Source organism: Danio rerio, chromosome 23 (genome assembly GCF_049306965.1).
Source record: "Danio rerio strain Tuebingen ecotype United States chromosome 23, GRCz12tu, whole genome shotgun sequence".
Classification (NCBI taxonomy): Eukaryota; Metazoa; Chordata; class Actinopteri; order Cypriniformes; family Danionidae; genus Danio; species Danio rerio.
Window position 1 is genome coordinate 16,621,836 of NC_133198.1, and position 15,852 is coordinate 16,637,687.

Consider the following 15,852-nt stretch of genomic DNA (forward strand, 5'->3'; position numbering starts at 1 on the left):
CTTTCTGCTTTGTTTGATTTTTGACTTTGAAAGTAATTTGGCATAGTGCAGTCAAGACCTGCTTGGAACTACTTTAGTAACGTCTAAGAACATTAAAACACATTAGAATGTCTATCAGCAAATCTAAAGTCAGCGTTCAACAGCTCTATAGTATAACCATTAAAGAGCCCCTATTTTGCATTATAAAAAAGGTCATATTTTGGTTTTGGGGGTCTCCAACGACAGGCTGATATGCATGCAAGGTCAAAAACACTTTCATTGTCTTATAATATGCATTTATTTTTACCTAATTGTCCCAACGACTCCTATATGATTCGTTCAGAGATTCATTTGATCCAAACCCACCCTTAGCGCAAAGCTAATCTGCGCTGATTGAGCCAATGACCCAGTCTGTTGTGATTGATCGACTGCGTTCAGTGCGAGACAGAGAGAAGCGCCCACCATGCCTTTGAAGTAGCAGAGAGTATGAGATCCCAATGCAAGAATGCATTAAAGCAATGTAAAACACCATCATATTACTCTACTCTTAAATCTCACACCAAGTAATAACAATGACACACATTCAGTATTAATCCACACAGTGGCAAAACATAAACTCTTTTAAAAATTGACCGCAGCACGTGTAACGAACAGCTGATGGTGGCCATAGCAAAGAAAAACAGCAGAGGATTGCAAGTTCAGAAACGCATTTAAATCAGTGAAGGAAGAAGCACGCAACGCAATTTCGACGTGGTTTTGAATGCAGTATGTGAATAGCCACATGAAGTATTAACCTGGGAGATACAGTACAAGCACTGATCTATTAGACAAGTGATTACAAGCCACACGGAACGATTACAAGTTATAACACACAATTAAATACATATTTTGCAAACTACAGAAAACGAGGCAACAATTTTAATAACACGTATATGTTATGATCTGGAGAAACCGATTCATATAAACTGTAACTGTTACTGACAAAATCCCTGTCAAAGTCTGATGAAGTCCCATACATAATAGTCTCTGCTGCTTCTTCCTTTAATAGCAAACGGCCGGCAAATCCCGCGCTACAGCATAGGTTATTGTATCAAAAATCTGAAAAATGACAGGAGCAAACATAGCACTAGGTCGGCTATACTGTGTTGTTGTGAACTTTAACCCTTTATTCCCCACAGCCGAATCTCCATCTGTCAGTGATCGCCATCTTCGTGTCATGATCAGTCCTGTGATCTCCTGTATTTTGCTAGTATCTGAAGGGAAAGGCGCGTTCACGTTTTACCAGACCCGGCATGTCATATCTGTTGATGAATCGCAGTCGATGCATTCAAGCAAAAGATCCGAACCCAACACGATCCGTTTATTCGACTCTGAGTTGACTGTTTCGTTGAAGAATCAATCGTTTTAGACGGTGCACTTTCAAGTTTAAAACTCAACTGTATCATTTCATTTACTTGGAAGGTCATTTTCAAAAACCCATAATAGGAACTTTAATAAAAAAAAAGTAAATTTCATGTCCGCCGATGGAATGCTTTGAATGCAATTGTGTAACATCTTACATCTCATATTGGTTTGGACACAGTATAGGCCCAAAATGACTGTCATTATATATAAAAACATTTAAGGTTTACTTGAGGAATGTGAGATGTTTAAGTATAGGTAAAGCATGCAAAACAACCAGACACCATCATGCTGAACATTATAGCTACAAAAAAAGGTCAATGTGAGATGACAGGTTGTGCGCATGATGTCATCTGTATATGCAGTGGCTTAACATTAACTTTGCAATATATTCCCATAACATAAGGATTTGCTTTCATTCCTTGGCAACCGCTGGCATTACGTCAATGTGACACGGTGCCCTGAATGATACAGATTTAACAATGTGGTCATATTAAATTGTAAGAATGGAATGTTTCTCCATGCATCTGGACATTAGTGGGGTTCTGCCTCCATTAAGACGTAATAAGCTTGCTTTGAACCGAGTCATTGAGTCAGTGTTTCCAACCTCTCAAGTCGGCTTTTACATTTACCATATTGTTCCAGTTTAATCAGATGGTAATTCTGATTATGTTAATGAGCCATGTAATGGCAAGGAGAAAATCAGGGCAAGAGGACTGAAGTGGCTAAATACTGTAGGTAAAGAGGTATTTTGGGCAACATGGTGGCACAGTGGGTAGCACTGTCGCCTCACAGCAAGAAGGTCGCTGGTTCGAGTCCCAACTGAGTCAGTTGACATTTTCTGTGTGGAGTTTGCATGTTCTCCCTGTGTTTCCCCCACAGTCCAAGGACATGTGCTTTAGGTACGCTAAATTGTCCATAGTGTATGTGTGTATGTCCTGGTCTTCCAGATTGGGGGTTGAGTGCTAACAACCCACCTCATAAAAACTAGATGTTACGAAACACCAACATGGTGCGACTAAATATCGACTTCAATAAAAATAGCCCTTGGAGTAAGTAAATTTGTATTTTAGTAAATTCAAACAAACTATAAAGAATTATCATCCGTTAACAAAACATGAACATAGGCCTGTGTAAGAAAAAGGACATTAAGCTAAACTGGAGCTTTTAAATTGTTTATGATAATTTGATTGATGACAAAGTTTTCTTAGTGTATTAAGATACATGATTTTAACTACTCGTGCTCCCCTGGAGAAGCCAAACCACATGTGGAGACCTACACTAATGACAAATGGATCTGTCAGCAGATACATCGAAACACATTACCCAAACGTGCCAAATCACAGTGAGCTGTAAGAGCTGACTGTTCTTGTACAACCTCAACACCTGGCTGAGTGAATGAGCAGACTCTGAGCCTCTGTTTTGCTTTCTCAATTATTCTTCAAATAGCTGGGCTTGTATTTCTGTTATGTTTTAAAACAGACAGGTTGTTTCTGGTGGACCCCAGACTAAAGGTTCATTTATGTTCCAGTTTTTCCAGTACTCTTATGGGAATGACTTCATAATATGCCTGCGAATGCTAACAAATGCAGAACCTCAATCCAAAATCGGCTACACATCGCTTTCCTTCTTGATTTCAACTGCAGTCACTGCTTCTCATGATTATTGAAAATTAATAATATCTAGTTGTTTCAGAACAAATATTTGTCAGAGATTCTCATCCTCAAGGCAGAATCCTATATTAAAACGTTTACAAAATGTTTCTTAAAACAAACAGAAACATTAAGAGTAGGGCTGCACGATTAATGGAAAAAAGATCACAATCTAGATTCGACCCTACACACGATCTTAATTCAGCTTTTTCTACGATTCAGGCAATCATATTTTCAAGGTCAGGAGGGAAGCAAGGCAGTCGCACAAGTCTTCACAAAAACATTGACAACTGCAAATGGCATTAAAAGTTACAGATACTGTATTTATAAGGTATAATTCATCCAAAAAAGTCATTTCTGTCTTCACGTAATACACACATGAGCTGACTGCCAGCTGTTTGTTTACTTCCGAGAACCAGTGTAGCCAGATGTACAGTAGCTGACTGTTTCCAGCCTAAAACCCGTTGAAAACTAAAAATAACCGGCCAACAATCTGTTGGAGATCACAACTGTTGTAAGCCTTTGTATGAGGAGAACGGGGGCTATGGCACCTCTTTGGAAGATCATAACAGGTTTAAAAATGAAGAACAGGGCTGGCAGTCATGCATTTACAAAACCGCCCAATTTTACACTACCCGCCTATGTCATTTTTTACAATCTGGCAACATTGCCGAGAATGTGCACATGCCCGTCTATGATGCCTACTTTAGTGAACACAACCTACATAGTAATGAAGGTAATGAAGTTGTAAATAAAGTTCAGTTTGTTGCACAGAGTGGTTGTTTGAGGGCCGTGCGGGAGATTTGATTTGCATATGTGTTTTTTTCTCACAGTGACGGCAGCCATGAGCCGCACTCGGAAGTGAAAGTGAAACTGTGCGCACATCATTTAAATGATCATATCGCATTTTACAGTTATGATTACGACAATCATTTGATGTGTTTTTTTCTATAATAGCGAACACAAAGTGTTGTAGATGAAAATAAATGTTTACTGTGTCAGTATAACAACCCGAGCCCATATATAATGTTGAATATAATGCAAGAAGGAATCTGATAATGACAAAATTCAAATTTTACCAGTGAAAACAAATGGTCTAATAATGTTGTCAATGACAAATGACAAGCACAAGTCTCAAACATAATAAATCAACTTAATGATTATAAATAGTTGTATTCTGATGTCATTATTTTACTGTGAATTAACACACAGGACATATTGAAAGTCTGTTCAAGTCCACCATAATGACTATAGAAAATTGAGCATTTAAAGCAACAGTAGACCTACAAACAGGCCGAACATTATTATTGTTGTTTTACCATATGTTTGAGAATTAACAATAATAATAGGCTAATCATATTACCCTTTAATTAACATTTACAGAATCGTGAGAAATAATCATGATCTTGATTTTAAGCAAAAAAAATTGTGATTCACATTTTAGCCAGAATCATGCAGCCCTAATTAAGAGTACTAGAGACTGATATTCAAAGTTGACTACAATACAATTTTAAGTTAACATAAAGATTAGGCATGGGGACTCAACTCTAAAAGAGAACAGGAAGTCTGTTTTTTTAAACCCTCTTGAATGAAGCAATTGCATGCTACAGTTATAATGCTTATTCTCGAACATGAGTACCGAAGGCACCCGCTTTGAATGAAGGCTCAACCATTTTCTACTTTTTGCTTTTGAATTTGAGTACTCTATTATAAATAGTGCTGCAAATGAAGTTTGCTTTCAATTTCACTTTTTGCAATTTGGTTTTTAAGATAATCTGCTTGTGATGTCAAGTTTGCTGAGTTTTAAATGAAATATAGCATATGTGTGTGAATTTAGAGCAAATCGACATCTTACATACACATTGCAGGTAAAATTACGATGTTATGTTACTGGTTGCTACTATATGCTCAAAAAAAGGTTTAACCTATGCCTATTTCACAAATAGTCTAAATAAACATATACATTAAAAACACTGCATCATAATGACAAAAGTAGCCATTTATTTATTGACAAAATCTGACAATACATGTGGTCGTGTTTTGTTTTGTTTCTGTTTTTTGGCCCTGGACACACTTAATTTCACCTGTAATATTTCGGCTATTCTTCTTGTTTATTCTGCAAATAACTACAAAACATACATTAAAATACGAATCAAACCAAAACGAAATTTGTTTCAAAAAGAGGATTGTTAAATAAAAATAAAGCCAAGGCTAAGTGTTCAAAAACAGGTTTGACTCACTCCTTTTCTTCCGGCATATGCGGTCCCATTAACACACCCTCATTTAATTACAATGAAAAAATTGCACAAACAAACAGTGATGTTTAAAAGTAATAGGCTATTTAAAAGTACAATAAAAAACACATTTGCTGGAGCGAGAGCAATATGATATGCTTCGAGGCACAGTATATCACACTGCTTTTTTACTTATTATTTTAGGTTTGTTATGAGTTATTTAAGTTAAACACTTTGTGCAGGGGGTTTACTATTTAATTGATCATTAAATCAAATTGACAATCTATCTATTTGATTTATTGATTGGTTGGAGCATCTGTTGTCATTACAAAAATATACAGCGATTAACAACCGCAGACTTGGGGCATGCATGACTGTCAGCTTCACCAGATTACAGAAGATATTTAGGAGTTTTATGATTTTTTAAAATTGTTGTTTGGGCTCAATTGGGGTGTTTTTTATTTGTTAATGAACTGCTACACATCTTTCCATTAAACATTCATTCATTCATTCATTTTCTTTTCGGCTTAGTCCCTTTACTCACAGGGGCCGACACAGCCGAATGAACCCCAACTTATCTAGCATATGCTTTACACAGCGGATGCCCTTCCAGCTGCAACCCATCACTGGGAGACACCCATACACTCTCATTCACACACGTACACTAAGGACAATTTAGCCTACCCAATTCACCTATAGCGCATGTCTTTGGACTTGTGGGAGAAACCAGAGCACCCAGAGGAAACCCACGCGAACACGGGGAGAACATGCAAACTGACCCAGCTGAGGCTCGAACCAGTGACCTTCTTGCTGTGAGGCAATTGTGCTACCCATTGGGCCACCGATTACTACGCCATTTTCTAAATTATATAAACTAGCCAATTAAAATATGCTGTAAAAAGTATAAGCTGATAACTATTTTATTTTGGCCGCAGATGATTTAAACTGCTGATTTTTTCAAACCAAAGGAGAACTGCATGTATAAAGTGCGATATGTTACAGCATATTTAATCCTTGCGCTATTTTAAGTGAATATAAATGGAGTCATTTCCGAAGTTAATTCTACATTAGGAGTTAACAATCAGAGTCGAATCCAAAAATCCCGGAAATGAACACCCCTAATAAAGATACAGCACATAATCACTGGGAAGAACTGGGAATTCTACGTTCATCTGTATTTTATATTGTACATATTGATGCTACTTTAGTAGCTTTTTTTTTCATGATCTCTTAAAAAAGGAGGATATTTTGATACAAAGTTATCTGCCTTTATCATGACAAATATGCATTCATCCACATATAAAAACTCTACACCCTTTTAAATATAGGAATCCATGACCATGGCCTGAAAAAAGTACTGTAGCTTGATTCTCAAGCTCTGCACTGACCTACTTGTGCCCGATTCCCATATATATATCGCACACATAAACAGCCAAAATAAACAAACATGTTTCAGGTTTACTTTTGGCTCCTTACATCTCTCTGTGGATCAATCCATTCCTCACTCAACTCATGACTCATAACTACATTTTCTTTATATATTACGATTAGAAAACAACAACCTGCCTTTCTACAATCCTCCTTATCTAACCACACAGCACACACACACAGAGACGGACAAATTAAATCTCTTTAGAATGTAACATTCACACCCTCGCCAGCTCAGGAAACCCCAAGCCTCGCCATCTCCTGCATAGTTTCTACAACGACCGGATGAGAAGCGCTGTTTTGCTTCCCCCCTCAGAGGAACTCCGTAAAACACAGTGGGACTATTGAACATGAGGAGTAATGAAAAAGAGAAGGGTAATAAAAGAAAAGGAATACAGAAAAAAGCCAGATTCCAGATTATGGTCTGGACTGACCATAACATTATGACTAGCATATTGAAGCAAGAGAACAGCTTTGAAAAGTGCTAGTACCTGTGAAGAAGACCTGGGTGGTTCTGGAGAAGACAAGCTGGTCTGTGATGTTCCACTTTTCTCAAGCGAATCCACTTTCTCATAAGTCCTCTTTTGTCGGCTTCCAAGCCCATCTGTCACCAATGGTGACAGCATCACATCACCGTGGTTGCTCGCCCCGGCCCTACACAGTGATCGGTTGCTTGATGTCACGTCCTCCCTTGATCCACCCCCTCTTGCACCGATTTTTAATGAACTGACAGGCGAGCGTGCAGTACTTCCAGAGGCTTCCGAGCCCATCTCAGTGTCCAGACTGGCCTTGCTTCCATGATGTGCATTGGAACGGTTCACCACTGCCCTCATTTCTGCCATCAGCTTCTCATTCAATGCACTCAATTCCCCACTGCTGCCCACAGATCCGGGCCGACCCGATCCAGTGCCTAGAGCAGCACGACGTCGGTTCTTCCTCCGGAGACTTGGAGATGGCCCGGTGGAATATCCTGAGTCCTGATATGTGACGGCAGCAGGGCCTGGGTACTCCTGGGAGGCGAGGCTGCTTTGACGGCTGTGGCGAGGCTCCAACAGCCTCCATGATTGCTTCTTCTCTAAAGACACTTCTTTCTTGATCTGTGCAGAGACTGGAGACTGAGGTTGAATTTGAGGGCTGGTTGAACTTGAAGTACCCTCAATTGCATTAGATATCTGGGGCTGGTGCTTGGATGCTGTTGCATCCACATTTACCATATGTTTGATGCACTCCCGACCAGCCGGACTGTACTCACTAGCTGAGGAGCTGCAGATGTGTTTGTTATGAGGGAACTGAAGTAGTTTAGGAGGCTGGGTTCCCCTTGGTAGGCTGGTGGAGTAGGGACCTCGATGTAAGTGGTGTGCCCCTTCTACTTCCATTTCCACTGGAGGTTCATCATAAATGGGGGCATCCAGTGCTGGAGGTTCATCATAGATGGGTGCTGAGGGTGTAGCCCCATACTGAGGGGAAGAGGGGCGAGGTGTACCTGCACCAGAGCGCTGGTGGCCAGAGGAAGAGATAGAAGAGGGTAAAACCAGACAGAAGTTGGCATCCCCCTTTTTAAGGTGGTAACCTTGCTTGGAGTCTCCTGGAGCTGCCATTTTAGTGAGTTGTCCCGTGTAACCTGGTTTGAATGAAGTGCCGTTGTTGGTGGGGTTGAGGTGAAGTAGGTGGAGGGCAGAAGCTGGACCCAGAGACTGATTTCTTCCAAAGCTGTTAACTTTCACCAACATGGCAGCCTTGGACCCAGGAGCAGGCTGCCATCTTTGAGCAGCATCCCTGAAACACACAGAAGGAGGATACTGTCAACACTTTCTCTATTGTTCACATAGGCAGCTGCTTTATTTGCTTTAGTCAAACTGAAATATAACCTTGTTTGTGGTTAATTTGGGATGCTCTACTGTAGTTTTACGGATGAGACTAGCTAATTTGAGTCTACAACAAACCAAGACCATAGGAATAATGGACTTGAGTTGAAGTTTTCAACTTCAATTCTCTACATATCATTTCTATCTCAACTCTAGTCTTCAAGATCCAATGTCCTGCAATCAAAATCACCTACTTGTTGCTTTCTAGCAATCCTAAAGACATTAATTAGCTTGTTGAGATGTATTTAATTAAGCTAAACCCTGCAAACACTGGCATGCTGAGTATTCAGTCCTGGAAAGCCAACGTCCTGCAGAGTTTAACTTTAACTAGCACACTTGCATAAAAGATTCTATCAAGTCAGTCTAAAAACCTTTATTAGCTGATTTAGGTTTGTTTATTGAGAGTGGGGGCTTTGTAAGGTAGTGGTCTACAAGAATTAGGCTTGGACACTCCTCTTAGAAAAAAAAGTCACATAGAGACATTTGTTAAAGTCGTGTCATTTAAATTGAACCATACAACCAAACCACATTTCAACATGCATAAAAAAAAGACAATTTTATGATTCATTTAATTTATAACGTTATCATATTACTAACATTCCAGCAGTGGAGCAAAATATCAGCAATATCCTGTGGGTATTTGAGAGCTAAACATGAGCCTCACTGTAAATCTATCCATATCTAACAGAGAGGAATGCACTCTTGCATGCCAAAGCTGGTAGTGCTTTTCTTATTTTCTTTCTCAGATTAGCTCAAACATGCAATTAAAAACAAAGACGATTACATAATGCATTTTGCCTTCAGTAAAAAAAAGAGCAGTATTAATATTTATTAGTTTAAGGAAATTGTTTTCGTACAAAAGAGCTGCTTGCAACTTTTTCGATCAAAGCACAAACAATGCACAGGCATACACGAAAACACACACTCACTATCCAGGCCACTGCAGTGGAGTGTGTTTGAGAAACACAACAGGAAAGGTTGAACAGACAGTGTGTTCTAGCAAAGTGGGAAAACAGGAATCCACAATGGACTGCTATGGTGACGCTTTCAAAATGTTACAGCATCATAGAGGACGACACGGTGGGACAGTGGTTAGCACAGTCACCTCACAGCAAGAAGGTCGCTGGTTCGCAGTTGGCATTTCTGCATGGAGTTTGCATATTCTCCCTGTGTTTGTGTGGGTTTTCTCCTGGTGCTCCGGTTTCCCCCACAAGACCAAAGACATGCGCTATAGGTGAATTGGGTAAGCTTAATTGTCCGTAGTGTATGTGTGTATATCCTGGTCCTCCAGGTTGTGGGTTGAGCAGTGGGCTAACATCGCACCTCATAAAATCTAGATGTTACAAAACATTAACATGGTACGGCTAAATATCTACTTCGATATTAACGGCCTTATGAGTAAATAGGTAAGTTAGTATGTAACATTCATAAAATAATGAAACAATATTATTAAAACCTCTACAGCAATTACCTTCCCTTATCTCTTACCTGCACTAGCTGAAAAACTGTTATGCAAATTATAATGCATTATGCGTGATGTAAACATGCAAACAATTAGTTCCATGTATACAATTGTTAAACACATAAACCCCTCATGTACCATCACACATGCATAAATGAATGTTAAATGTACATAAAATGCAATGAAACCCTCAACATTTTGCAGCACCCCATTGAACCCCACTGTGGACTTCTGCAAACAACATGTGCCTGTATGCACACACACAATCACCACATTATGCAACTATTATTAACATCCCCCATGAAGCACACAAGAACGTCAACAACTTTAGCTGATCTTTGGGCATAGGCTGATCTACAGTGTAAACCACCTTCAGACCTTAGACCGCTAATCCAGATTATTGTGATAGACTGTGTACACACTAATCTGAACAAAGCCAGACCAGTTTCTTTCCCACAGCAAACCCGGACAAAATGAAATGCCGTCAACATAGGAGTGCATAATTTCAATCACATCTTAGTGACCAATCTGACACATGTATAGACAGCTCAATTACTAACGGATCACTTAAAGAACTACTATCCTTTTTATTTAAGCACTACTTAGATGCCCTGACTTGTCGACAACATCACCTATGGTCAATTATATTCTCGACACATGAGACTGTGTCAGTCAAGATACACCTGTTGCACATGACCAACTAAACACACCTAAGACAGTGATGCATAGCATGTGTCGAAGCATGCGGTTGGCAGAGATACTCACCCCCTGGCATACCCAAAGAAGGCACTGAGATCTGCAAATCTGGAATTGTAGAGCGAGAATCAACCTCAGCTAGAAACGCAGAAGAGTCAAATCGAGGAAAAGAAACAAGTGACTGTCGCTCGAAATGTCTATTCTTAGCTAATCAAGCTCTTTCCGTAATCCTGCAGGTTATCAACTTCAGCTCAAATTCTTACCGTCACCCTGCGATCTTTTAATTACAGACTGGTACAGAGAGGCAGAGCAAGAGAGCGAGGGAGGAAAGGAGAAAGGGAGGGTGAGAAGGACAAGGAGAGAGAGAGGGAGGGAGGAAAAAGGCGGCTACTTTTGGCCCTCCTCTGGGTTACAGTAGCAGGAATGCAAGTCTTGCCATCGTAACACACACACACTTGCACACATAAGCTTGGAATGCCACTCCCCTGGACCATTCTTCGGCCACTCGACTTGATCAGATCAGACTCTCTGTGTGTTAAACAATACAGTTCAACTCCCCGTGAGGTCTGTATTAACTAAAGAAGCACTTCACTGCTCTCCATTCCTCAAGTTCGTGTCCTCGTTTATAAAAACATAGTCTTTGTTTCATTGAAGTGGCTGTCTCTCTGTTGATCGGTATCTTTTTAGGAAGTGCAAACTTCTCTTTCTGTTTCTTTGCCTGCTGTGGCTTTTCCCACCAATTGTGTCTATGCTCTCACGGCCAAATGTCAGCAATCTGTTTGCCGTGTCGAATAAATACCATGTCAAAGTTCTGTAAATAATCTCGACACCAAATACAGAACACATCATTCTTCTCTGTCTCAGTTGAGAAAGATTGCTGGAATACATATTAGGATAATGTGGGATTGTAAAGCCTAAAAATGTATTATTTTGTTCTTGAAACTAAAGGACTTCATATTTTCTCGAGTTCAGCTGCATGATTTTCAAAGTTGTTTTCACACTGGATGACTATTTGGGGTAGCATTCAGTTGCGGTTGTGTTCGCTTTAGCGATTGTCAATAAGGATATCCCGATCAGGTTTTTTTTTGCCTTTGAGTCTGAGTCATTTGATTTTGAGTATCTACCGATACCAAAACCTGATCCGATACTTCTATAATACATAAAAAGAATAAAGAAGATTAAAGAAACAGATCCAGGATGTTCCTTATTTTGATTTATTTCACCTAATTTTAACATTTAACTTCTCTGTTAATAAACAGAGTGCTTCTGTGAGCTTGAACAATCAAGTAATAAATTCTTTACTTGTAGACTTTAGTGCAATAGTGTACTTTAAAAACAAATAGCACCTCAACTTAAAATACCCGGCAGGCAATCCCAAGTTTACATATCTCACAAGTTGCTATGGAAATGTTGTTGCCTGCAACTTTATAATACCTCCAGACCACAGGCATACTCGCGCTTTTTGCTTCAAGCTGCTTCTGTGTTCAACTTTGCCAGCATTTTACCAATAGCATCTCTGCAACAAAGGATATCTCTGTGACATTCACTGGATAACTAAGGATGTGGTAAAAAAAAAAAATAGAAATATATATATATATATATATATATATATATATATATATATATATATATATATATATATATATATATATATATATAAAATATACATCTATATTTGAGTCCTGATCAGGAGGTAACATTCGATTCCGATCAAATCTGGCCACGATTTCCAATTGTCAACAGGAGCTTTCCATACTATAATGAACTGTCTGGTCCACAAACTATGTTTTACAACCAAACACACCAGAGTACTGGTAAGGAAATAATGTAAGATTACACACAAGTTCTTGCTTGAGACTGGATATGGTATCCAGTTGTAGTACAGCTCAGATGGACCATCAAAAAGACATGGATGCTCCAGCCAAAGTCTCAACAAACTTTCCTACATTTTTTGGGTTTAAATGAACCATGAAGGAGCCTTTCTCAGAAACAAATTCATGTTCCTTGATATTGGTCTACAGCTTCTGCCAAAACACCTGTATCTTTCTCTTTCATTGGCTTTAGGTCATCACTAATGTGTTTTTTAACTCCAAGAACACTAAGTATTTTATGGGCATTAGCAACATGTTGGCGATTCTCTAAAAGTGTCTTCTGCTTAATTGCCACTCATTTGCTTCTGAGTTTGGAAACTTGTTGATTTCACAAAACCCCTCGTCATGTGAAAATCTGGGTTAAAAGTGTACATTGTAACCTCAGAGTTATTCAAATTAATTTCCCTGTACTAATGGGATGCTTCGATCAGGTGTATTTGTTCTCAGGGCTCTCCTAGTTTTCGTCATGCAGTTGTGACTAATCACTACTGAATACACTAGCTCATTTATCTTCAGATGGGGGGAAAAGCGCCTGTGATGCCCAGGTGTTGAGGTTCCCACACACACTCATTCACAAACACACAAGTCCCTCCACAAAAGACCCCAAACCTCTTGGCGAGTGCAGGCCACGCTTTTTGTGTTATTTGCACTGAACACAAAGAGATGCTGAGAGAGACTGGACAGGGGGTCTGAGAGCAGAACGGGGGTGTCCTGAGGGAGTGCATGCTGGATAAGTTCAAAGGGCGTTTCTTCTACAGCATAAACAGGAAATACCAGTGCAGCGTTCACACTGAGAGTAACAGAGAGAAAAATACAAGCTACAGGAATCAGTGCAAACAGGGAGATCTTACAAATACATATGATATGCTCAGTCATAGGTCAGTCCTTAAGAACCAAAACTACAATGATGAACTACATCAGGAGTCCTCAATCATGGTCCTCATGACCTCCCGCTATGCATATTTTGTATGTTTATCTTACCGCGTTATATATTTGTTCCAGCCAACTGTAAGTGTCCTGCAAAGTGGACATCACAGGATATTCTGCCATGATTCAAGTTCGAAAGTGTGTTGAATTCAAAGGATAACATGTGCAAGATGTGACTTCTATGCAAATCCAATGAAAGAGAGCAGTGAACACTATGAAGGGAACATGTCTATCTGAGATTTTCCTTAAAGCACTCTTCTAACAAACTGATTTAAGAGACATGATTGTGAGGACTAGGATAGAGAAACGCTGGCTACATGATTATACGTGCACCGGTGCACTACAGAGATAGAGAAAACAAATAAAGGAACTGCTATTTCCATCTTTGACTGTCTGGAATAAACCTGACCACTCAGAATCAAGCTCACCTGTAATTGCAAGGATGACTAATATAACTAAACATCTACTTTCCTTAATCTCAATTGCTAAGCTGGTGCAGTACCTACTTTAAATATATGAGACTCTTCACTACTTTCCTTGGCCACTTGATCAGAGGCTTCATGCTAGCAGCAGGGTGGAGCCCTTTTGATGTTCAAACTGCCAACATTTTGGTCCATATTTACATACTGACAGCTTTACACATTTGCAATACATTTATTAGCTACATATCCATGATTCCCTGTCTAGCACATGCCAGAGGTGCTTTATTGGATTAAGATCTGGGTACTGTGAGGCTATTTGAGTTTATGGAACTCCCTGTCAGGTTCATGGAACCAGTTTTAATGGTTCAAGATTTGTGACACAGTGATTAATCCTGCTGAAAGTAGTCATTACAAGATGGGCTCACATTCATGGAGTGTACATGTTCAGCAAAAATACTTAGGAGACTATTGTATTTTAATAATGCCCATTTTAGCATCCAAAATCCATGGTATTACATCAACCTGGAGTGCGTTTTCCAAACAACGACATAACTCGTGGCTGAACTATCATAGTATGATGCATCATTTGGGAAAATAACAATGTAGTGTTATTTCAAGTTTAAATGTTGGAACATTCAAAACGAATAGAGCATAGGGTGGATAACAGGGAATAGAACACTACCAGGAACTATGATTTTAACTACAGCTCTGAAGGCCTGTGCACACCAGGACGCTTTTTGCTCGGGTTTAACGACTCGTGACTAAATAAAGGGCGCCAATGTGATTGTGCACACCAACGTGCAAAACGCCAGGCGCAAAAGCGGCATTTAAAAAAAAAACCTCATGCTCGTTTTTTTTGTTTTGGCACGCCACGTCAAAACCTTCTCTTCCAATCAGATTGCCACTTTTGTTTCCGTGCACTGAGCTGCTGAAGTTACAGTGAACAGCACTCAAGTGCAAAACTGTCAATGCGAGTGCACATTGAAGAAAATGCCCACAGGCGATATGAACGTGGAGCTGCTTATTGCTCTGGTGAACAATCATCATTTCTTCATCGCTAAAGCTGGAGCTGTTACTTGAACCATCCATGCTTGTTTGAGTCACCAATAACTTTAACAACAAGCGTGTGAACTTCCTCTTTAAAGCTTAAAGTTGTGTAGCGCCATCTAACCTCAAGGAGGGATTTTGCATACTCTTCTGCTTGACGCCAGTCAAAATCGCTTGGGTTTGAATCCGAAAAAACATCTCGTAAAATGCTGACGATTAATGGTGTGTACGAGCCTTAAGGATGTAGTTTGCAACGCAGGTTGCTAATGTTGGTTGTAAAGATGGATTTGGAAAATGCCAAATCAACAAACTACGTTTGTAATGATGAAACTTGCAACCTTAGTTGGTTAACCTAGTCTGTCTAAGAAGATGAACTGCTGGAGATCACAAATGGCAGCGGCTTTTTAGGAGTTTGCTCATATTCGTTATTTCTAATGGAGGTGCACATGCAAGTGGCGTCACATGCTCGCACCTACCAGACGCACTCAGAATGAATGCCACGAGAAGCGCACCGCGAGTCACGTGACAAGAAGACGGTTCGTCTTGTAAGGAATATACACAATTCGGTAGATTGACTATCTTAGACAAACAATGTAGTGCTTTGTAATTTTGTCCATAAATAAAACTGGTATTAGAGTGACAGTTTTTCATCATCTGAAAAAAAAGATTAATGGTCGCCTAGCAACCTAACACCCCCGCCCCCCGGGAAAATTGTCAAGTGTTCACTGGTCTGTGGTGATAAAAAGGTTGGAAACCACTGATTTACACCAAATGGTGACCCTACAATCCAAATATAACAGAGGAAATTGAGAGCCTGAGTGAATTTCAACCTCAGTTTTCTGTTCTTACAAAACTACTGCTCTACAGA

The 15,852-nt window shown here is 39.6% G+C and overlaps 1 protein-coding gene across 6 annotated transcripts in view; it reads right to left on the reverse strand.

Annotated features, from left to right (window-relative positions):
* arhgap46b (Rho GTPase activating protein 46b) overlaps positions 1–15,852 on the reverse strand; it is a 158,749-nt gene that overhangs the window by 40,196 nt on the left and 102,701 nt on the right. For 4 of the 6 annotated variants that reach the window (XM_073939563.1, XM_073939564.1, XM_068219384.2 and 1 more), the window contains one exon: positions 7,186–8,470. In XM_073939563.1, coding sequence (XP_073795664.1) covers positions 7,186–8,470 — 1,285 coding nt within the window. Of the gene's footprint in view, positions 1–7,185; positions 8,471–10,786; positions 11,014–15,852 lie in introns of those variants that run through there. The other 2 variants (XM_068219385.2, XM_021474510.3) reach the window with 2 other exon arrangements.